The 25,200-nt window shown below is 44.0% G+C and overlaps 1 protein-coding gene across 2 annotated transcripts in view; it reads left to right on the top strand.

Moving 5' to 3' along the window:
* The first annotated feature begins 17,543 nt into the window (after positions 1-17,543).
* Positions 17,544-25,200, top strand: part of DIS3L (DIS3 like exosome 3'-5' exoribonuclease) — a 32,753-nt gene continuing 25,096 nt past the window's right edge. Inside the window, exons 1-2 of one of the 2 annotated variants that reach the window (XM_061158022.1) lie at positions 17,544-17,782; positions 19,078-19,231. In XM_061158022.1, coding sequence (XP_061014005.1) covers positions 17,644-17,782; positions 19,078-19,231 — 293 coding nt within the window. In that variant the 5' untranslated portion in view covers positions 17,544-17,643. The remainder of the gene's footprint in view (positions 17,783-19,077; positions 19,232-25,200) is intronic. The other variant, XM_061158023.1, reaches the window with a different exon arrangement.

Raw genomic sequence — 25,200 nt, 5'->3', positions numbered from 1 at the left:
CTACTCAAAGCTATGGTTTTTCCAGCAGTCATGTATGGATGTGAGAGTTGGACTATAAATAAAGCTGAGCGACGAAGAATTGATGCTTTTGAATTGTGGTGTTGGAGAAGACTATTGAGAGTCCCTTGGACTGCAAGGAGATCAAACCAGTCAATCCTAAAGGAAATCAGTCCTGAATATTCATTGGAAATACTGATGCTGAAACCGAAACTCCAATACTTTGGCTACCTGATGCAAAGAACTGACTCATTGGAAAAGACCCTGATGGTGGGAAAGATTGAAGGCAGCAGGAGAAGGGGATGATAAAGGATGAGATGGTTGGATGGTATCACCAACTTAATGGACATGAGTCTGAGCAAGCTTCTGGAGTTGGTGATGGACAGGGAAGCCTGGTGTGCTGCAGTCCATGGGGTCGCAAAGAGTCGGACACCACTGAGTGACCGAACTGAACTGAAGAACTTGGACAAGTCATTTAACCTCACTTTGTATGTTTCCTTATAAAATCAGGCCATAATATCAGCACTGCCTGTGCCAAAAGCATTTTTGTGAGAATCAATCACAAGAACTCATAAAGAACTTTTGAAAAGGCACAAAACAGCAAATGGAAGGTATTATTATTGCATCACTAATTACTAATTACAGATCCAATATCTAGGCTTTGGGTAAAAAAACAACAACGACAGGGTGGAATCTATATAATCCACCCTTTCTCTTGTGACCCAGGGTTTCCAGGCTTGGCTTAAGGAACAGCCAGGGAAGAATATCATTCAGAGTCACTGTAAAAAAATACAACCCGTAATTGCAAGTCAGTCATACACATGGCATGAGAGTTGGTGAGTTATTCATAAGAATGGAATACAGATAACAAGCTTGTATTTGTAGCACTTTCACTCTGAGGGAAAACTGTTTTGTTACTTGATTTTTTTTTTTTTTTTAATGCAGGGGAAAATGAAGGGATGAAAGCAGCAGGTCGTGATATAGAAGCAAAGAAACAGCAGGAACTGAAGAAAAAAAGGCCCCAAGAAAGGTCTCTCTTCAAAGGCGAGCGTGTGACATCTGGGACCAGGCCAGGTTCTGGAACCCAGGGCAAGGACAGCAGGACAGGAAGGACTCCAACATTCCCAGCGGCCAAAGAGAGCCTTTGGGTTTTTAGGGCTCATCTGAAAGACACCCGCGCACTAAATAGCCTGGTATTCAATTTATTCTCTGCAGAGGAATAAAAGGCTGAGTCAGTGCTGCAAGGATGTGAACTTGGGTTCTGAGGGAGTCGGTGCGGATGGTTTTAAACACTAAACTGGCCCCTTCAGGCAGGGGAGCACCCGTAGACTAAAGGACATGAAAAGCAGTCATCTCCTTTTAAAAAGAGTGTTTCTGTTTTCATTATCATTTAAGGCTGTAGTCAGTGTTGAATGATAATAAGAAACTGGCATGAGGAAAAAAATGCGCCCAAATCTCAGGCATACACAATAAAAACGCTATTATAGACTTTTGTGAATATAAATGGTTTTTAAAATGAGGCTGCTAAGACTGGCATCTTAGATGCTACCTGAAAAAGAGTCATGTTTATATATTCCAACAGTTGCACCCGTCCCTGGGCTCGGCTTTCCACTGCAGAATGGGCTGGGTAATTTTTGGAATAAATATCAAAGGGGCAAAGAAGGGAGACGAGGATCGAAGTGGAGGGAGCACAAAGGGCATTGAAAAATGACTTGATGCCCAACAGGAGAAAATTGAAGAGGACAAAGGGAAACGGAAAATAAAAAGGAATGAGGATGGGTTTACTCAGAGTCCCGTTAAACAATGCATCCTCAATCCAACCTAAGAACAGGCTTCATGTGGTGATTTTGTCCCTGCGTTTAGCCTCAACCCCAGTCAGGGCGTTGGTTTCTTTGCTTTCCCCCATTCTCGGATGAAGGTGTTGCTGTAATGAGTATTCAACAGGAGCATAATAATGTCCCTGCTGGAATTTCTTCTTATGGAGTTACTCCCTCCATGAGTTCATAGATGTCAAGGGGGCCTAATTGAAGAGTGGGGAGGGGGAGGAGGCCCATACTGAGAATCCACTGTGGGAAATTCCCTGGCAGTCCAATGGTTGGGACTGTTAAGGGTTTGATCCCTGGTCGGGGAATTAGAATCACTCAGGCCTCAAAGCAAGCCAAAATGAAAAAAGAAAGAAAGAAATTTCCTTGCAAAGGTCAAAGCTTGGTGTGAACAATGTAAAGTGAGCATCAGGAAAGGCTTTCTGACAGTGAGGAATGTTGCACCCTGGAAGCATAATAAAAGAGCTTGTTGAATTTCAGAGATGTGGGTCTTCCTGAAGGTGGAGACACAGACTAGAATAACCACTGCACATCTCTCACATCATTCAGGTACAAATCCTTACCCAACCAGGCAATGATGTGTGGAGTTTGGTCTGCTGAGTCTGAGACTACTGACCACTGTCTGGAGGAAGCAATGGGGGCATGCAGATCTACCAATGAGTTTCAGCGTCTACAATAAGTTCCATCCACTTATTGGTGTTGAGCCCAGAGAGCGTGAGTAAAGAGACGGACACATGCAGATGAAAAGCACCACAGAGTAGTTGAGATTATGGCATCAGAGCTGGGTCATTGCCATCTGGGTGCCCCATGAGGGCCTCAGGGCAGGACTCAAATCGGTCTGCTCTTCTTGTTGTCTCTCAGTGGACCTCCTGCCACACTTGGTTAATCTTTTAGCCCATGGCACTACTGTTGTCCTAGCTTCCAGCTCCAAACCTAGAGCCATCCCTCCATGATGCCATTGCTGTTCCTCCTCCTTCCCATTCATTGCAATCTGTCTGCCCTCAAGTCCTTCAAGAGCCTCCCTCATCTATCCCTTCTTTTCCATCCCCTCTGATCTACCAATTCACTTTCTGATCTACCCAAGTTGAAACCATTTCTCCTCTGTAGGAGCTTCCCTCCAGTCTCCTTCCTGCTCTCATCTCCTCCTTCTTCGAATAAACCATCCTGACATCATCTCCAGATTGATCTCTCAGTGTGTGACTTGGATCATACCATTCCTCTGCTTGAAAGCTTTCCAGGGGTCTACATTGCTTATACAACAAAGCCCAGGATCGGGTAACCTGTCATTCAGTGAAAGCCACCTTCCATTCTCTCATTGTCATGCGTCTGCATGATGTTTTACCTTCTTCTCTGCTCACACTAAGTTCAGCCACCGCCTCCACTGCTTGGCCGTCCCTGAAATGAACTGAAAGACAATATACTTAGAATCTCTAAGTATATTTAGCAATGCTCTTTCAAATACATGTCCATTCGGCAATTCATGGCTCACTACCTGTGGCGTCTCATCTGTTTCACATGACATCGTTTTGCCTGTTTGGGTCTCCACTGCCTGATCAGTTTGAAAGCTCCTTGGTCTGCAAGCACTGCCCATGTCTTAACTTCCGCGTGTGCCCTATCAGTTGCTATGAACAGAGTAGGTGCTCATTAAACACTTAGGAGAGGAAAACCTTAAGAGAATTCTTCTTCACAATGGTCTTGAAAGTCAGCAGTCTGTTCTGGAAATTACAAAAAAGGACTGCCTTCCCAAAAAGCTTCAGCCCCGGTTGAGGCAACCCTCCACATGACCCACTTCATCTCACCTCCACGGTTCAACTCGGATTAATAATTCAAGAGCTTCGCTGAAAACACCACCAGGAGGCAACACAGATGGAAGAGAGGAAATTCTGTCAAGGTCCTCAGATCTAACCCAATCACGGTGCGGCTAATTTTGGCTCACGACCCAACAAGCCACACAGGTGGGGTCATGAGAATAGGCTCTGGCCAGAGCTGAACAACAGCACTTCTGGGACCCTGAGGGTGCACACATGCTCGCCTGCATGCAGATTCAGACATACATAATCATCCTCGGCAGAATTTTAAAACTTTGTTCCCAAATAGCCTGTGGAATTGAATTTCTGATATTTGAGTGCATATATGGATATGCGTTTTCCATTACTTGTTTACGCAGACTATAAAACATCGTTGTAGAGGAGTCGCCAATTTATTAACAGGTTGCTCGCTTCAAGTTCATTTGTTGGCTTTTTGGAACTCAGAACGCATTTTTCCCTGGAAGCATGAGTGAGCAAAAGCTCACTTAACCCATAACGTACTGTGCTTTAATACCACAAAGGTTTTCATTCTACTCATCAGAGGTTTGCAAACTCAAATGTCTGCAGTGGCTGGGGGTGGACAGTCTAAATGAGGAGAGTCAGGTCCAGAGACCAGGGAATGAGGGAGACCCCTGTGCATGCCCATCTAAATGGGCTCCCCGTCGGCGCATGCTGGAGCCCCTCCCCAGCCCCATCAGTGGCTGCCCTGGGAGAACAGGGGCCCAGTGCAGCACATCAGGAGAAGCCAAAACCAGAAGCTGAAAAGAGTTAGCACCTAATTAGAAAAATATCTATACACAGTATAGACGAAACAGACACATCTTCCTGCTGAAATTGCACTCATGCTTACAACTGCCGCCTAATAATGTTGCTTCCTGGACATCCCTGGTGGTCCAGTGGTTAAACTGCATTTCCACTGGAGAGGGTGTGAGTTCAATCCCTGGTGGGAAACTAAGAGCCCACATGCTGCACCGCACAGCCAGGAATAACAATAATGTTGCTTCTTTGAGAAAAAGACATTCATCTTAATGTCTACAAGCCAACAGGAAACTATTTTCTCTCATCCGCTGAAGTGGGTGGCTCTTCCTAGGTATAGTCTTAGGTTAAGGCTCTACCTTGCATGATGGAAGGCTAACGTCTCTGGGGTTCTTAAAGCCAAGGTTGCTATAGGGCCCCCTGGCCTAAGTCTGAGCCCCACACCTGGCCCATCACTAAGTGTGAGGACGGGACCTTTCCATCCCCTTCCAGCGTGTCAGGGTCGTTTGTTAACAGGCATGTGTGTGTGAGTTGGGGCCTGCCTGTCTTTCGCTTTATGTTATGGTGGTGGTGGTTATATTGCTCTCTTATTTTGTCTGTTTGCTTGCTTTTACTGATTATAAATGCTATATGAATTTCACCATAGAAAACTTGGAAATTTTTCCCTCCTAGAAGTAATCACTGTTAATAATGATTTCTTTTTTTTTTTTAATCTCTTCCTTTCTAATTTTCTTCACATTACATAGGTGTAGTGGGTTGAACGGTGGTGCCCTTCACTCCACTTCCCCCTAAAAAAGTTACGTCCACGTCCTAATCTCTGAAACCTATACATGTGACCTTACTTGGAAAAGGAGTCTTAAGGCTCTTGAGATGAGCATTTAGCCTGTGACACCACCGTTGTCCCAGTTTCCAACGCCAAACCGAGAGTCATCCCTCCGGGATAGATTCTCCAGGTAGCTCCTAAATCCAGTGACAAATGCCCGTAGAGGAGAGACACAGAGGAGACACGCAGAAGAGGAGGAAGCAGGGTGACTGTGGAGGCAGAGTGATGAGGCCACAAGTCAAGGAATGCCACCAGCCACCAGCCCTGGGAGAGGAAAGGGACAGACCCTCCCCCGCAGCCTTGGGAGGCAGCGCGGTCATGCCAGACGTCGGACCTCTGGCCTCAAGAGCTATGAAAGTAAATTTCTGTTTTGCTAATTTCGTGGTAATTTGTTGAGGCAGCCCTAGGAAAATAACAATACATGAGCAAATGGATGTAATTAATTCAAACAATACAGGATTATGTAAAGTAAGAAAGAGCGATGATCTCTTACCTGCCACACAAATCCCTCTGTGCCCCCAATTAGTAGTAACTGTTGGTAATAACCCTTCGAGGTCTTTTCCTATGCATGTCACACACACACACAAACACACACACACACACACACACATATGCACATAAATATATTTATATGCCTGTGTTTTTTAATAAATGAAAGCATGATATTCTGCTATTTGTTCTTTTTAAAATTCAGTATTTCTGAGGGATATTTGCATGTCTGTACATAAAGATCTGCCTGATGCTTCTCAATGATTGTAGTATATGCTATGAACATAGCCTATGCCATTGTTTTCAATGATTCTAAACTTAGTAACAATATTACAATGATAAATCAAAGTTGACTCTCTTCATTTGGCTACAAGTGAAGTTATTTCCCCCCTTTTCAGTCTACATATTAAATATATATAGCATGTATATGTGTGAGAGAGAGAGAATTAGTACTGTTCACCAAATACTTCTGGATATCTTCTGCCCTTGGGATTGCGTGTGACCAAATAACTTGCTTTAGCTAGTGATCTAGTGGCTCGGCAGTGAACAACCTGCCTGCAATGTAGAAGACTGGGGTAGATGTGGGTTCAGTCCCTGGGTAGGAAGATCCCTTGGAGAAGGAAGTGGTCACCCACTCCAGTATGCTTGCCAGAATAATCCCGTGGACAGAGGAGCCTGGCACACTACAGTCCATGGGGTTGCAAAGGAGTCCGACACGACGAAGCACATACACACGCATGTAAAGCAGAAGTCACCGCTGTCATTTCCAGCTGGAATCTTGAAGAGCAACTCCACGACCATCTCATTCTTTTTCCCCTGCAAAGTAATCGCAGAAGTGCTAACAGGAGCCCCATCAGTCCAGGTCTCTTGGTGAGGTCCCTGGCAGTCCAGTGGTCACAGCTTCACGCTCTCACCGCCATGGGCATGGCAGCACCTGGTCAGGGAACTAAGATCTCACAAGCCATACGGTGCGCCCCTCTTTCAAAAAACAAGTTAGACACCCCAGAGTGGAGAGACAAATAGCGGGAGCAAAAAATAAAGCTTCGTGGTTTTAAATCACTGAGATTTGAGGGTTATTTATTACTGCAGCACAACCCAGCTAATCATAACTGATTTTACATATACAACATGTATGTGATATATATATATATACACATTTATATTTTTATACCTACATACATTTGTATGTTTTCATATATATATATATATATCCTACCTTTCTAAAATTGGAGAAAGCTTAAAACAAGTGGTTTGAAAGAAAAATGTGTGTATTAATACAGCCTGCTCTGTATTAATCAACAATACAATTAACAATACACTGTACTTTCTGTTTACCTACTTACCCTTTGAACATCTTCACTAAGATGACGATCTTAATGCTAGTGGAAATGAAACACCATGCTGTCAATATCAGGCATGTGACAATGGCCATAAATAAACACCTATGCTGCTTGTGTATGTGGGTCTGTGAGCTTGGTTTCTATCTCTTTGCACCATTGTGCTCTGCATCTATTAATGAGGTTTTAGGCTCTTTTCAACGGTTTAATGTACATTTGCGATAACAGTGCTCTGCAGGCTCAAAGAAGAGCCCTTCTCTCTTGCTTCTGGATGGGGGGATTGGCAGGTGCTGTTCGCATTAGGGAGGGAGGAAGTGCTCTTCTCTGATCAACAGTGATGCCTCCAGCTGATTAAAGAACATTGTTTGTAGAACTGGAAGGGGATAAAAATGCCTTTAGTTCTCTAAGTCAGAAAAGACAAGGCCTTGAAGGCTAAAATGATAAACATAACAAGAGCCTTATGGTTTCAATGAAAGATATCCAAGATCCAAGCCTTTTCTCTCCTGGGTAGAAGAATATTTTTTAATGATCTCTCTTAAAATGTCAGATTTAATAGAAAAAAAATGAAAAGAAAACCGTCCTGCTCTCCCCCACCAAAACACTGCAGTCAGAGAAGGTTTCTTAATCGTGGCTCTGACCACCTTCACAATCCTACACGGAAGATGGGCAGCACACATCAGTAGCCTCCCACTCTCCTGGGTTTGATGACGGTGGCCAACCACACAATGAAAGACGCCTGTAATGATGACGACATTTTAAATTTAAGATTCAAATATTAAAAAATGCCAAGGCCTCCTATCACCTGTCACAGTGGGATTTTAAGAGAGGATCCTAATCTGGGAGCGGGGGTGAGGGGGTGGATATAGCATCATTCCTCTGAAGCAACTAAAAGGGGTAAAACAAAAGGAGATGGTTCTACCCACCAGATCCCCCTCCAAGATGCCCTCTGCAAGATGATCCTGTGTTAGCAAAGGGAGCTGGGCTCTATGCAATGATTCCTTAATAGATTCTGGGTCCCATGTAAATCAGTGCTACTTAAGATTAATAGAGGTACATCCCAGCTGGTCCAGTGGCTGGGACTCTGTGCTTGAATGCAGGGGGCCTGGGTTCGATCCTTGGTTAAGGAACTAGATCCCACATGATGCAGCTAAAGATCCCATGTGCCACATAAGGACCCAGTGCAGCCAAATAAATAAACACTTCTTAAAAAAGATTAATAGAATGTGGGTTTGTATTGGTGGAGTTTTCTCCTCCTTAGCTTGAATTAACCCAAACAGCATTATCTCTCATTCATTTACTTTCATTTAGCCTCTGGATTACTAGTTTGGTTCTCTCATTTCTTTTTTTAAGAAAGTCATGTATGTTGCTCTCAGAAACTTAATAAATACTATGGTTTTAAGTATAACTTATTGAGTTCAAATGTTTGTTTTAGAGCATTATGGTAGTGCTATGGTCGGAATGTGTCCCCCCAACAAATTCATATGCTGCAATCATAACCCCCAAAGACGACGGTATTAATAGGTCGGACCTTTGAGAGTTGCTTAAGTCATGAGGTGGAACCTTCATGACTGGAATTAGTGCCTTAAAAAAGAGGCTCTGAAAAAAAAAAAAGAAGGTCTGTGTTAGAGAGGGTTTGGAGAAAAAAGAACCCTCTCACACTGTTGGTGGGAATGCAAACTAGTACAGTCACCATGGAGGACAGTGTGTAGATTCCTTTAAAAACTGGAAATAGGACTGCCATACAACCCAGCAATCCCACTGCTGGGCATTCACACTGAGGAAACCAGAATTGAAAGAGACACGTGTACCCCAATGTTCACTGCAGCACTGTTTACAATAGCTAGGACATGGAAGCACCCTAGAGGTCGCAAATGAATGGATAAGGTATTTGTGGTACATATACACAGTGGAATATTACTCAGCTATAAAAACACATTTGAGTCAGTTCTAATGAGGTGAATGAAACTGGAACCTATTCTACAGAGTGAAGTAAGTTAGAAAGAGAAACACCAATACAGTATATTGACGCCTATATATGGAATTTAGAAAGATGGTAATGACGACCCTATATGCAAAACAGCAAAAGAGACACGGATATAAAGAACAGACTTTTGAACTATGTGGGAGAAGGTAAGGGCGGGATGATTTGAGAGAATATCATTGAAACATGTATATTACCTTATGTAAAATAGACAGACAGCGCAAGTTCAATGCATGAAGCAGGGCACTCAAAGCCAGTGCTCCGGGACAACCCAGAGGGATGGGGTGGAGAGGGAGGTGGGAGGGGGTTTCAGGACGGGGGACACATGTGCACCTGTGGCTGAGTCACATCAAAGTATGGCAAAACCCACAATACTGTAAGGTAGTTAGCCTCCAATTAGAATGAATTAATTAACTGAAAATAAAAATAAATTTAAAAAGAAAGAAAAAAAGGTGGGGGGGGGGGGCCTCTGGAGAGATCTGTAGCCCCTTCTGCCATACAAGGATTCAAAGAGAAGTCTGAAACCCAGAAAAGGTTTCCCACCCAACCATGCTACCACCCTGATCTCCAAGTTCCAGCCTCCAAAACCATGAGAAATAAACTTCTGTTGCTTACAGACTACCCAGTCTGTAGTATTTTGTTTCAGCAACCTGAACAGACTACGACAGATAGACAGGATTCTAAGATGGTCCCAGGATTCCTGTGCTCCAGTGCACACACGCCTTCCACAGGCTACTCAGTCAAACAGGAATCTGTGCTACTGTGAAGGGATCCTGCAAATGCAATTAAATTCTCCAATCAGTTGACCTTAAGATAGAAGATTATCCTCAGTTCTCAAAGGAACTGGGTTCTCCTGGTGAAAGAGATATGAAGTGTAAAAGGGCCTATGGAGGGGGTACATGGGTGGCCTCCTAACATCCTCCTCTGCTTAGAGTCCTGCCTAACATCCAGCAAGAGAAGAGGGGCTAGTCCTACAGCTGCAAGGAACTGAATTCTGCCAACAACCATGTGAGCTTGAAAGAAGACCCCGAGCTCCCAAAACGAATCAGCCCAGCTGACATTTTTATTTCAGTCTTGTGAGATCCTGAGCCAAGAACCTAATTAGGCCATGCCCAGGTTTCTGACTCCAGAAACTGGGAGGTAATAAACAAGGGTTTGGGGACTTCCCTGGTGGTTCAGTGGTTAACAGTCTGCCTTAATGTAGGAGATATGGGTTCAATCCCTGGTGGGGGAGCTAAGATCCCACATGCTGCAGGGTAACTAAGCCTGCACACGGTAACTAACGAGACCACAGGCCACAACAAAGTTCCCATGTGCCGAAACTAAGACCCAACACAGCCAAATAAATAGTTGCAACTTTAAAAAATAATAAAATAAATAAATAAATGAGTGAAGCTGCTAAATTTTGGTGGGAATTCATTATAGCGCAATGGAAACCTAAAACAAACAGACATAGGCCTTGCTCTGGCCTAAATTGTAAAAACAAAGTCAAGTATAACTTAATTTTAACTTTAATCCAATGAAATAACTGTATACCATGACTGATACTTCAATGGTAATAATAATCCTACAAGATGGGTGAAAGCAACTTCATCAAATAACCTTAATACAAAAAAATTAAAATGACAAATAGTAATGTTCCTCTATTTGCCTGATAAATAGCTATCCACATAACTGAATGAATTTTCTTCTAGTCTGCTTCAAGACTTAAAGGATTTTCTTTTTCTTTCCTGTATTAATCAATGGAGCTTAGTTTCTAATTAATTTTGGAGCATCTGGATCTTTGAGCTCCTTGGATAAAGGTATTGTTTAACGCTAAGGTTATTTGCTGGTTTGGTTTTTGTCTCAAATAATTGGTTGCATTTTAATGGCAGTGTATGAAACGCAAGTCTCAACAGCTCAGATACCAGCACAGAAGGTACTTTATCTGAAGCACCCGCCCCAACAAAAATCAATGAAACAGCGCCTCTTTGTGGTAGAGGGGCAAAAGTATCCATACGCTAACCTTGCTGAGATACAATTGGCAAACACAAAGTAGTTCTCCTTAAAAATATTAGAAAGAGTTAAGAAGAATATTTTAGAATAATCATTGCAAACTGGATTATAGGGATTCACGGGGTGTTTAGAGAGCCAAAAGGGAGCCATTGTATCTGCTGGGAAAAGTGAAAATCAAGGATTAACGGCCTTTAACATATAGGAAATTAAATCACCCCTAATACAAACCGGCAGAGCAATGTCAGCAGCAGTTTGTTCTCCAATGATTCTTCCACTGAGATGGAGCACAAATGGAAGTTAGCTGATTCTTCAGATAAATGGGATCATGTTAGACATTTACATGACCCTTTAGTCATTGACTCAGTGATACCAATACCCAACACCTGTCCTGCTTAGCTGTATTTTGTAATTGAAATCATGAAGGCCCAGGGAAGTTAGGAAAGTAGTAGGGTCACTTTTGAAACCCAATGTTTCCAATTCTCTAAACCTAAAATAAATAAGCTTATCCAACGGTCCACTGTAGAGAAGGTACCCCGTGCTGTATCTGGCTGTTTACCAGCTGAAAGGTGGCATGGCCGAGTCACTGCTGCCTGGACTCTGAGACCAAACTGCTTGGGTTCCAAGGCTGGCTCGAGTCTGCGGCCCGGGGCAATTAGTTAATCCTCCCGTACTTTGGTTTCCTCACTTGCAGAATGTAATTGGTAACAGTATTACAGTCAAGGCATTATTTTGAGGATTAAGTGAGAAAACACAGGGAGAGGGCCTGGCAGCTAGTAAAAGTCTGAGAAACGTTAGCTGTAAATACAATAGCTGACGCTTCACAGGTTGACAAGCACTTCAAAAAGCTGCAAGCATTTGGGGTTATACTTAAAGACTTCTAGGATTTTCCCAGTGGTCCAGTGGTTAAGAATCCAACTGCCAAAGCAGGAGACAGGTTCAGTCCCTGGTCTGGGAAGATGCCACAGGGCAGCTAAGCCCATGCACCACAATGACTGAGGCTCTTGCACCCTAGATCCTGTATTCCCCCACAAAGAGAAGCCATCACAATGAGGAGTTCCTGCTCACCACAACTAGAGAAAGCCCGTGCAGAGCAACAAAGACACGGCACAGCCAAAAAAATAAAATGAAAGAAAGAAAGAAAAGAAGGAAGAAGTCTAGGATGTGTATCAGATGTCAACAATGGTAAATTACATGGAAGAAGTAGACTTTGCATGCAAGCAGAACATCAACCTTTTCACTTGGCATCCTTCAGTATTGCAGCAAGCGTGTACTGTTGTGATTTTAAATAAGTAAAGAAAGAATATTCAAAGCCTGCTTCAATAATCCCCTGTAGCCCTGGGATCTCATCATCCAGAATTCCTTTTATACATTTAACCTCCCTGTCCTCTAAGCCCTTTATAAAGACACCCTGTCCTCTCTAGGCTAACCCTTGGATGAAACCTTTTGATTATAATCCAGTGGTTGCTGATGTCTGCACTCCCAGGGCGCATCTGCAAAAACAGCAGGCAAATGCTACAAACTCTTGCAGCGTAAGCATGCTGGTGCTCAGCCTGAAGAAGACTGCAGTCAAGCACCAGGGAAACCTGACCACAACCAGAGATTTCTATCAGCCACAGAGCACTGCAAGCTGTCACCGCATTCTGCTCTCTGGGCACCAGGCTGTCCATCTGTGGTCAGACTGACAGGGAGAGGAAAAACTGCAAAGAGAAGCACGCTCTCAAGCATCCTTGCCAGTGTGGGAACGCCATTTAGAACTGCTGGAGGGTCCTGGAGCAGCTTCATCAGGACTTTTAGTATCTAGTGAGGAGTTTTGAAATAAATAGGCAAGGCTTCGGCAAGTTCCTTAATCTCCTTTGTAAAGTGGGGCTATGTTACTTAGGATAACACCAGCTGCCATAAGAAAAGTTTATTTCACCCCTGCAGAAGACTCCTGGGGATGCTCCTGGGGAGGGAAGACAGAACTCTGCTCTGCATAGTTCTTCGGGGACCCATGTTCATTCGAAGAGTTGGTGGGTATGCTGTCTTCAGTGCTGACTTTCAAAATCCCCTGGGCTCTGGCATCCATTCAGGAACAGGAAAGAGGAATATCCATGTGAGGTGTTCAAGGGTCAGGCCTAGAAATGATGCCATTACCTTTGTGGCCACACCTATCTATATGCAAGGAAGGCTGGGAAATGTGCTGTCACCTGTGTGCCCAGAGGAAAAAAAGGATACGGATTTGGTTAACTGAGAGACAGTCTCTGCCACAAGAAATCACACGTAGACCAGCACCGTAAGAAGAGGTGAAACCAGAGCTGGAGTAGTCACAGGTACAGGAGTTGAGGTGACGGTAGAGCCAGCTTCGTGTAAGGGGCGTGAGTTAAGTTAGTGGTCACCAACACTGCTCACCAAGGCCTTTCAGGGCACCACCTTCAAGCCAAGAGGGAAGAGCTGCACTGCCTACCCAGTCAGCCCACCTCACCCCTTGTCTGACCTTGGATGTGTGGTCATGTGATTAGTTCTGGCCATTAGGCAGAAGAAACATGTATCACTTCCAGACAGAGCTTTTAATTTCTGACATAAGGCTGTCTAGAGGGCTCTTTTCCCTCTGCCAGTGAAGAGCAAGGGGGGCTTCCCTTGTGGCTCAGTGGTAAAAAATTCGCCTGCCAATGCAGGAGTCTTGGGTTCTATCCCTGGGTTGGGAAGATCCTCTGGAGAAGGAAATGGCAACCCCCTCCAATATTCTTGCCTGGAAAATCCCATGAACAGAGGAACCTGGTGGGTTACAGTCCATGGGGTTGCAAGAGTCGGGAATGACTTAGAGACTAAACAACAATGAAGCAAATAGTGTTTCAGAGAGGACTGACTCCATCCAGCCTGGACCCTGGAGAAAATACAGAATGGATCTTATAGGCACCCATGCAACATCTTGTTGTTTTAAATCATTGGGATTTTTGAAGTTGTATATTACTGCAGCATGACCTAGTTTATTCTGAGAGAGAAACATATTTTCATCCAAGAGGCATCAGATGGTCTGTGAGACAAACAAATCAACAAAAAGGCATTCTTGTCCGTTTTAGATCATCAGTTCCAAGAACTAAGGGAGTATGCTTTTGAGAACATAATTTGTACATTATCGCTGCCATGCAAGCCAAAGAAGTGCTTGGCAGGCCTTGGATTATTTTAAATACTGATAACATCAACTTTCAATAGAGCCCCAGACACATTCTCTACCTTAAAAGATCACTAGTCCCAATTTAGAGGGAGTTTAAAATTGTCGTTGTTCAGTTCTCAGTCGTGTCCAACTCTTTGCGACCCCATGGACTGCAGCACGCTAAGTTTCCCTGTCCTTTCCTATTGTTTTAAATAGTTTAAAGTTACAAAATGCTAAAGAGGGATGTTAAGGACATATAAGAAGTAAAAAAAAGAAAGAAAGAAAATGCGAGCACTTTGGAGGGAATCATGAGCAGCTGTCAGAAGCATTTTTACATAAAGGTCAAGTCCTGTTGCGTGCCTGGGTCTCTAGAACTGTCCTCCTGCACTGGTGGTTGCCATATGGGCCCGCCTAATGCTTTGACCTGGGGATCAGCCCTGTGATGTTCTCCTAACTTGTGTGATTCTGTCTCAGATCTCACTCACACATGCAGATAACTTTACATAAAAATGCACTGAGTGAGGGATCATGACCCTTTTTAATATATTCCCGCAGAGGGACTTCCCTGATGGCCCAGGGTTAAGACTCCACATTTCCAATGCAGGGGATGAGGGCTCATCCCTAGTCAGGGAACTAAGATCCCAAATGCCTTGCAGCACAGCCAAAAGGTAAAAAGATTAAAAATGACAACAACAAAAAAATATGTTCTCCTAGAGCAGAGGACCCCAACATCCCACCCCCCACCCCCAGGCCACACAGCTTCACCTGTATTTACAGCTGTTCCCCAAAGCTGGTATTACCATTTGAGCTCCACCTCCTGTCAGACCAGCAGTGGCACTAGAGTCTCATAGGATGCAAACCCTAAATGTAATGAGGTTGAATCATCCTGAAACCATTCCCCCACCCAGCCACCCCACCCAGCCACACTCCCCCATCCACCCCTAGTCAGTGGAAAACTCTTCCAAGAAACGGGTCCCTGGTGCCAAGAAGGTTCAGACCAGTGCCCTAAAGAAAGTGATCAAACTGTATATTCTAGTTCTGCTCACTTTAGCATAAAAGGAAGTGCCAATGCTCTTCCACCAGCTGGTTGAGGTGCCTTAACGAGCACTGAACAAGTTGACTATAAACTCCTTAGATACAAGATCTGTATTTTATTCATCTGTGAAGAGCACGGTAATTAGTGAAGAGCCTGCTTTGGATTCAGCCAGATTCCAGCTTGGATATTGATTCCATCACTTAATAACTGAATAATCTTGACCTTGATAAGCTTGACCTCTCTAATCTTGTTTCATCATCTGTAAAATGGGGATATTAATGCCTGACTCCATTGACTTGTGGAAATTAAACTTGTTTCACTTCTTCGTAAAGCTCCTGGTGCAGCTCAAAGGTCTTTGTTGAGAGCTTGGAGGAACAGTGGCTTCCATCCAACCAAGAGAGTGTGATCTCAAAAGAGACTATATTTTCAGTTCCGTCACTCAGTTGTATCCGACTCTTTGTGACCCCATGGACTAAAGCACACCAAGCTTCCCTGTCCATCACCAATTCCTAGAGCTTGCTCAAACTCATGCACATCAAGTTGGATGGTGATGCACCATCCAACCATCTCATCCTCTATCGTCCCCTTCTCCTCCCACCTTCAATCTTTCCCAGCATCAGGGTCTTTTCCAATAAGTCAGTTCTTTGCATCAGGTGGCCAAAGCATTGGAGTTTCAGCTTCAGCATCAGTCCTTCCGATAAATATTCAGGACTAATTTCCTTTAGGATTGACTGGTTGGATCTCCTTGCAGTCCAAGGGACTCTCAAGAGTCTTCTCCAACACCACAGTTCAAAACCATCGATTCTTCAGTGCTCAGCTTTCTTTATAGTCCAACTCTCACATCCATACATGACTACTGGAAAAACCATAGCTTTGACTAGATGGACCTTTGCTGGCAAAGTAATGCCTCTGCTTTTTAATATTCTGTCTAGGTTAGTCATAGCTTTTCTTCCAAGGAGCAAGTGTCTTTTAATTTCATGGCTGCAGTCACCATCTGCAGTGGTTTTGGACTGTGTTTTAGTCTCCATCAAATTTCAAGGAGAATTCCTTTGCCAGAGGCTGCAAATGCTATCATGCTGAGATTGAATAGATAATGTTTACCTCAAGGGAAAGGACTGGTTTCCATTTTATCTGCATTGTTTGAATTTTTATATGAATTAAAAATACATGACATTAAAAATAAATACAGTTTTTTTTAAGGGAAAAAAATGTTGAGTTAGCAGGGTTGCTGGCTTATTTGCTGAATCTTTTAGCTCTTTCAGGGATAGCAAGAGCAACAAACAGAACATACTAATATTTACCTATATTAATACAAAACACTAATAATTGGGCTTCCCTGGTGGCTCAGCTATAGAGAATTCAGCTGCCAAAGCAGGGTCAGAAAGATCCCCTGGGGAAGGAAATGGCGACCCACACTAGTATTCTTGCCTGGCAAATCCCATGGACAGAGGAGTCTAGAGGAGCCTACTGTCTATGGAGTTGCAATGAGTCGGACAGGATTTAGCAACTAAACAACAACAAAAAGATAAGTATCCATTTTAATAAGGGAGTCCCATTCCTATATGGACTTGAAGGTAGAAACAAAGTACAATAATCTTCACAGTTGCACCGAATCTTTGTAAGACTTTAGTTGCACTGTACTGACAGTTTCAACTTCCCATGATTCCACTTCTAATATTTGGATTTTACCATGGTGTGAAAGTAATACCCACTTGGAATTTTTATCTTTTCTGGGCTAATGGCACAAGACACTCTTCCGTGAATGCTGAGCAGGGGAACAAGTCTAAGCTCCGAGACAGCACGGTGATCATCAGAGTAAGCAACCGAAACGCTGGCAACCATTCTGCTTTTCGCTCACAGTACAGCATTCAATAAATTACATGAGGTATTCAACAATGTCATAAATAGGCTTTGTGTTAGATGATTCCGCCTGACTCTAGGCCAAAGTAAGTTTTCTGAGCAGATCTAAGATAGGCTGCGTTAAGCTGTGATGTTGGGTAGGTTAGGTGTGTTAAATGGATTTTCAACTTAGATGGGTTTATCAGGACCTGACCCCATCGAACGTGTTAGAAGATCTGTTTTATTTTCGTCTCCCTGAAGTCTTTTGCGTGGTTTCCACCCCCTCCCAGGCAATTCCACCCCCAGGCAACCGTTAAGGAGGGGAGAAACTGAGGCATGGCTGGGGGGAGACTGTGAGCCCGGCTGGAGAACCCACACCGCGGGCCTCTTGCTGCTCTCAACACCGGGGTTCGGGCCGTTAGGGCGGTTTTCGGTGGGGAGCCCGGAGCACTCAGGCCGCCGCCGGGAGAGCCTGCCCGCCTGGAGCTCCGCGGAGACCAGGCCGAGGGGGCGGGCCCGAAGCCTCGGCCTCGCCTCCGCCCGCGCGGAGCCGCGGCTGCTGCTTCCCGGCCGCTCGGGGAGCGGGCGCCTTCCGGGGCCCGGAACTCTGTCCGGGCGCGGCCAGCATGCTGCAGAAGCGGGAGAAGGTGCTGCTTCTGAGGACCTTCCACGGCCGGACGCTGCGGATTGTGCGGGAGCATTACCTGCGGCCCAGCGTGCCCTGCAACAGCCCGCTCTGCCCGCAGCCCGCCACCTGCCACAACGGTCAGGGCCCGGGGTGCGGAGGGCTGGGGGCACCGGGAGCCGAGGTCGGGCGGGAGCGGGGTGGCCGGGGCTGGAGCGCGGGGAGCCGAGGCCGGGCAGGAGCTGGAGCTGGGGCGGCGGGGCCGGGGTAGAGCGTCGGCCTTGAGGTGGAAGGGCGCGGCCCAGAGGCGCAGAGTCCGAGGCCCCCGGGCCTCCGCTCGCCTCCAGGCATCCCCTCCGACCTGGCTGCCGGTCGCGCGCAAGGGGCAGGCGGCTTCCAGACCTCCGAGAGCTGGTCCGGGCCACGGCTCCGCGGTCTGCTCTGCCCCGGGAAGCCGAAGGGCCGAGGGGCAGGCGCCCCCGCCGCGCAGAGGCCTGCTGTGGGGGCTCTCCGAGGGGCCTGTGGGCGCGGGAGCGTCCGGCCCCCAGGCTCGCGGCGGCGAAGCCGTGGGCCCTGCAGTGCCAGTCGGGGCGCGGGAGCAAACGCCGCTGCTTCTCTCGTTGTCCTTAGCTTCGCTCCCCACCCGTTTTATGACCTACCAGCACCGAGGCCTCAGACATTGACCCAGTGGAGAGCCCTCTTGACTGTAGGATTTGTGACTCATCTGGGCCCTCGTCGTCCAGGAAGGTCATGGGGAAACTGGATTTGGGTCGGCTGCCCGCGACACCTTCCTCCACTTGATTTCTAGGCTGCTGGCGTGGCTGGGGCGGCAGGTTCTCCTCCCTGTGGTGGGAGAGGAGCATAGTAGTCCTTTTCAGCCAATATCTGGGATCCTCAGCTTAAGGTTAAGGTGAACATTTCAGTTACAGCTTGGCTAACCAGCTCCGAGACACGGGCTGGGTGGAAGTCCCACCTCTGCCCCTGCTTGCACTGAGCATCTTTTCTAGTCAATTCAGCCTTCCTGGCCCAAGGAGACTTGAGCACGTTCGCAAGCTTAAAACAGAAGCGACTTGAAATGCCTGGGCATAAGCAAGTGGTTCACATGTTTATTTGTGGTGCCCCACTGGAATGTGAGTGTAGGTCGCTAACACAAAAAAAGTTAAGTTGTGCTGAGGATTTGCTTGTTTTTGTTTTTTGTTTTTTAATCTGTCACCTTCTGCATAGACCACATTGAGCTTTTATTTATCATAACTTCAGAAAAATGAAGGTGCTGAATTTACCTCTACCAAAGTGGATTTGTCTTTTCTTTTAAAAACTTCACAGTGTTGCTAAGATTAGAAGTTGTTCTGTACATGGGGACACCGTGACATTGAAATCATAATAAACCAGGTTTGCAAACGCTGTCTGATCTCTTCCGTTTTGAATTATGCTTCAGATGGGAAACTCTTGTCCAGTGATGTGACTCATTACATGGTTCCAGATTGGAAAGTCGTTCAAGATTACCTTGAGATCCTTGAGTTTCCTGAGTTGAAGGGAATTGTTTTCATGCAAACGGCTTGTCAAGCTGTGCAGCGTCAAAGAGGCCGGAGGTATCTGTTTTGCATTATTTATTTATTTATGGTGCAGGGTTTTTTTTCCCCTTTAGAAAAGGTCCCTTGTTGGAGAGAGAGGGGAGGAATTCATTATTTTCATCAGAAAGGACTTTTTGAACTAATTTGGCATTTTCTTTGCTGGTGAGGAATGCAGTAACATTCTTTTATATTTCTTCTTCAACACCTGGCCCAAAGATATGACTGTAAATCAATAAACTGCAGTGTCCCCAGAATGTGGGTATTTAAGATTCTTGGCTTTTGGTTTGCATTTTTATAGTAGCAGACCTATTGCTTACTTCTGGTTGAAAACTGCATATTATTTAATCTTCTTATTTATAGATACATTGTTTCAGAATCATACATTATTTTCCCCCTGGGAAAAAGAAAGTGTTTTAAAATCTGAGGCTCCTTTATTGGGGAGGCAAATTTCTTTATAAATTTATTTAATCACTTGTGATTTATTCAAGGAAACCAGAATTTTTTTAGACTACTGGTATAACCACCAACCATAGTAATTATATTTGCTAAACAAGAATTTCTGATTGAACTCAGTCTAAAATGCTTGCCTTATAAGTAAAGGAAGAACCGTTTTTCACCTTTTAAATAAATACACTATAAATGGTTTTGCTTCTTTTACGTTGGGAAAAGATGTATGATTTGAACTTGATGTATGGAAACAGCATATTAGAATTATACACCCAACCTCTGCACACCCCAAGTTAAGCAGAAATTATGTTTATTCTTTTTTAAATGTTGTAGTGTTTTCAGACGTTGGTAGTAAAAGATGAAGTGTGTTTATTTGTATATGAAAATGATAAGTTGTCCTTATTATGTGCTCAGTTCAAAAAATACACATGTACTTGATTGTGTGCAGGTTTTTCAGATAGAATATTTTTATATGAGCTTGAAGTTGATTTTGTTCAGACACAAAGATATAAATGTTTATATGCATCCAGGTTTAAATGCTGCTCCAGGTGTCGTATTTCAATTTCTGCTACTAAAATCAATTTGCTGTTATAGTGTGAGTTGCTAACACACTGCTGAGGCTTTTCAACTTCTGTTTTCTAAAATATTTTTAATATTAAGGATTGTTTTAAAAACCAATTCCTGGGACATTTGAAAGCAAAGAATTGGAATTTAAATAGTCTTTTTTGCCTGAACATTTAAAAAGTAGTTAACTTGAAAAATTACTGGTTTTCCATTACTCCATCGTGTCTCTGAATGTACTAACTGTGAAAACAAAAGCTGAAGAGTCACGGAACAGACTCACAGGGTAGCTCCCTGGTTTTGGTGAGCATTTTTTGAGCTCCTACTTCCAGGCCTTCTGAAGTACAAAAAGAAGTCTTGGTCCCCCTCTCAACAAACTTGTCTTGTTGGAGTTAGATGCAAGAAGCAAGAAGGTAATTGTGGCGTGCCTTGGCCACATGTAAGATGATTTAATGTGGACTGTGCAAAGTGCAGACGTGAACATGGGGTGTGGGAGTTTAAAATGCCTTCTGAAGGAAATAGTTTTGAGACTGGTCTCAATGCAGGGAAATGAACATGACTGCTGACAAGAAATAAGAAGCAGCAAAAAGAATGCAGCTTTGGGACTTGGTGCTTTATTTACCCGTTAGGCGACCAGCAGGTATATTCAGGTTGAAATAGCTAAAGGAAGTTACCTAAGCCCTGGAAAGTGTCATATTTTAAAAGCTAGCTTTATAGTTGATGACAGCCATTGAATGTGTAAGATTCAGGAGATATGCTTGATTAATTTGGCCTTCATAAGTGTTACACGTAAATCATTTGAGTATTTGTGTTTAACCAAAGGTGGCCTAGCAGAAGTGGTAAAGAACCCACCTGCCAATGCAGGAGACATAAGAGATGCAGGTTCGATCCCTGGGTTGGGAAGATCCCCTGGAGGAGGGCATGGCAACCCACTGCAGTACTCTTGCCTGGAGAATCCCCATGGACAGAGGAGCCTGGCGGGCTACAATTGATAGGGTCACAAAAAGCTGGACACGACTGAAGTGACTTGGCATGCCTGTGGCCTAGCAGAGGCTCTCTGGTGCTTTGCTTCATTTAATGTTGGGAAAAGTTTTGTTTTTCAGTTCTTCCTTAGAGATTTTTGAGAGGCTGGTAAATAATTAATTCTATTTAGCATGCTTTTAGGAACATTATTGCTTAGGTAAGTTTTGTCAAGTGAAAATACCTGGTCTACTCTAGTGTCTGGAAGAAGGATGCCTTACTTTCTCCTTTTGACTCCTTCCTAAATACCACCTGTATAGCATGAGTCTCAGTCTCTTAGTACATAACATAAGACTGAGATCAAAGTGTTACAGCTGGAGAGGATCTCAGAGGTCAACATGATCTAACTCTCCATCCTAGATCAGTGTTACTCAACATGAGTAACAGAGTCAACTTTGTTTCTAAAAGAAAAAAAATTCTCATGGATACCCAGCGTTAATTTAGGCAATGGCAATGCACTCCAGTACTCTTGCCTGGAAAATCCCATGGACAGAGGGGCCTGGTCGGCGGCAGTCCATGAGGTTGCTAAGAATCGGACACGACTGAGCAACTTCACTTTCACTTTTCACTTTCATGCATTGGAGAAGGAAATGGCAAGCCACTCCAGTGCTCTTGCCTGGAGAATCCCAGGGACGGGGTAGCCTGGTGGGCTGCCGCTTGTGGGGTCGCACAGAGTCGGACACGACTGAAGCGACTTAGCAGCAGCAGCATTAATTTAAATTAAGTTACTTAAGTATGTTTCAACATAAATTTAGGCATAAATCCTCATACCTAACTACTTAATGCAACCCTAAACCCAAATCAGACCTTCAAATTAAACAAAGCTAAAAAATCAGAAAACTGCAAATGAACATTAATTTAAGGGATTGTTTTACTGAAATGAAATCACCAGAGCTGGGTTTAATAATGGAAAGACACAACCTCTGTTGGAGTAGGCAATGGCAACCCACTCCAATACTCTTGCCTGGAAAATTCCATGGACTGAGGAGCCTGGCAGGCTACAGTTCATGGGGTCTCAAAGAGTCAGACATGACTGAGCGACTAAGCACGCACACACTGCCTCTGTCTATAGGCATAGATTCTATATTTAATATGATTTTGTAGTTTGATTTCAATAATATCAATGCAGAAAATGCCTGTTCTCATAAGTATGCTGTACAAAACAGTATAAGGAATGTCAAGTTTTTGATTGGAATAATCACACGTTCTGCCATCTAACAATCCTCAAATGCTTATTTAATGAGAGCTCATGTGATGCCCTGTAAGGCTGACATCACTCCTGTGTTAAGGTGTTCCTCTGTGTATCTGAGAGATTCTGTGTGTCAGAAACTGTGCTAGCACTGAGGATACAGTGGGGGACAAAAGCAGACGTGCCCTTGATGGGGAGACAGGCGGTAACACACACTCAGACACAGATGGGAAGTACAGCTGTGACAAGCATGCTGAGGCGTGGGGACTTGGCTCAGGAGAGCCCAGACTGGGCACCGGAGGGGAAGCTTTCCTGAGTGAGAGGCCTGTTGTTGAGCTCTGAGGGACGTGTGAGTCCCAGGCAAAGAAAGGAGAAAAGCTTTCCGGGCAAGGAAACTATGCCATGCAAGGTCGGGGGAGGGAGTACTGGAGAAGGAGGGAGGCGAGGGCCCTGGACTGGACTAAGATAGGGCCTGTGGGCCTTAGGGATGTGCTGAAGGGTTTTAAGCGAGAGGCATAACATGATCAAATTCCAATTTTAAAAAGATTACTGGGCCAGTAGGAAAGAGGCTTGGAGAAAAGAAGAGGAGGCACTTGCTTTAGTTCACATGAGAGATATGGCTGGCTTAGAGACAGGGAGAGAAATAGACTTTTCTAAGAGCTGTTTAGTAGGTAAGATCTATAGAACTTTGTAAGTATATAACAAAATGAAAACATGTCCACACAAAAACTTGGAAACAGGTGTTCATAAGAGCTGTATTCATAATAGCCAAACTATGGGAACTACCCAAATGTCCAGCTACTGATAATGGTTACACAAAAGGTAGTTTAACCATACAATGAAATATTATTCACATAACGAGGAATAAAGTAGTGATAAATGCTATAACATGGACTTGAAAATATTATGCAAAGTGAAGGAATCCAGCTACACACATGGAAATCCTATATTGTATGATTCCATTTATATAAAATGCCTAGAATAGGTAAATCCAAGAGACAGAAAGTAGGTTAGTAGTTGCCAGGGGCTGAGTCAAAGAGAATGGGAAGTGACTGCTTGATGGCTGTAAGTTTCTTTGGAGGCTGATAAAAATGGAATTAGATAATGGTAACGGTTACGTGACTCTGGAACTACACTAAAAACCATTGAATTGTATATCTTAAAAGGGTGAAATTTATGAATCATATCTCAATAAAGCAACTGTTTTTTTAAAAAATCTATAGGGTTTAGTAATGGATTTATGTAAGTGAGATAAGGGAGAAGATAGTGTCAAGAATGTCACTAAGGTTTCTGGCTTGTGTAACCCGATACAGAGGGGGAACACTGGAGGAGGTCAGGGGTGGGAGGGTGGAGGTCTTGAGTTTGAGGTGTCTTTGAGGCTTCCAGAAGGGCAGGCCCTGACACCAAATGGCATTGCAGCTAGAGGCCTGGTCCAAAATATGCTCCATTTGAAATGTTTTAAGAATATCACCTAATGCAGGCAAATACTGTTTGATTCCACTTATACAAGGTATCTGGAATAGTCAAATTCACAACCAGAAAGTACATTCATAGATACCAGGGACTGGGGTGGAGGTGGGGGGTGCAGGGGGAGAGGAGAATGGGGAGTTAGTGTATAATGGGGACAGAGTTTCAGCTTAGGAAGGTGAATAATTTGGGAGATGGATGATGGATGATGGATGAGAGTTGCACAGGTTGAATGTACTTAGTGTCACTAAACTATAAGTTAAATATGGTTAAGCTACTACGTTTTATATTATATGACTTTTACCACAGTAAAAAAAAAAAAAAATTTTTTAAAGAAAGAATACAACCTAATATAAATGGAAATAGAAATTTTTGAAATTCTTGTAGAAACCTTAGGGACCTCTGAAAGCAAGTCTAGGAGACCTCACCCAAGTTCTGCAAAAACTGAAGAAGTGCAGCATTGAGTATGGAGCCCACTTCCTTGTACATCTCCCACTGGTTGTATGACGCCCACTTCTAATCCCCAGAGAGAGGAGTCAGCAGGGGAAGGAATGTTGAGTCTGCAGATAAGATCACTATTGAATAAAAATAGAAAAAAAATCAGTCTAGAAAAGGTAAGTTTTGCTGTCCCCTGAGCAACTGTCTGTAGATAATGGAGATTTAGAAAACACTTTAGCCAGACCAGGAAACTAGGGTTTTTCTGTAAGACTGGAAGTTTTTTAAACTTCAGATCATTTTATTATACTTGACTATTTGAAACTCTTGTCCTGTCATTCAGGTCAGATTTGGTTAAGGCACTGTGATGTTCTCTGCTGGCTCCATGCAGGATGCTCATATATCTCATTCCATCGTGCGCACCACCAGCCCTGACTAGCAAAATATATGACTGGATTCTATGGATATGCTATTAAATTATAACCATAAGCCCACATGCCTACAAGAGCCCTTGACTGTCACACTCAGAGTGATTCGCTGTTTGTTTCCTGCTTTCGCCATTAATATTCTCATGCCATTTGTTCATTTGTTTTATCTGGCTGATAGGTAGCTGACAAATGGAAGCACACTCTAAAAGTCTAAGGAAAATATATGGGAGTAGAACTTCAAATTGAGAAAATTCTTTTTGCTAAGTGATAGATTTTTCTAAACATTGGCAAGGATTGTCATTTCACTTATTTGGTGGTAAGCCCCCCTGGTTCTAGTTTGTAGAGCATCAGGTATTTGGAGAAGACTGGATTCGAGAAGTCCCAGGTTTAGAGTATGGGTGTGCTAACCAATGCAGTGAGGTATGCGAAGCCTAACAAAA

This window comes from Dama dama, chromosome 12 (assembly GCF_033118175.1).
Source record: "Dama dama isolate Ldn47 chromosome 12, ASM3311817v1, whole genome shotgun sequence".
Classification (NCBI taxonomy): domain Eukaryota; kingdom Metazoa; phylum Chordata; class Mammalia; order Artiodactyla; family Cervidae; genus Dama; species Dama dama.
This window is presented reverse-complemented; position numbering and strand designations above follow the sequence as displayed.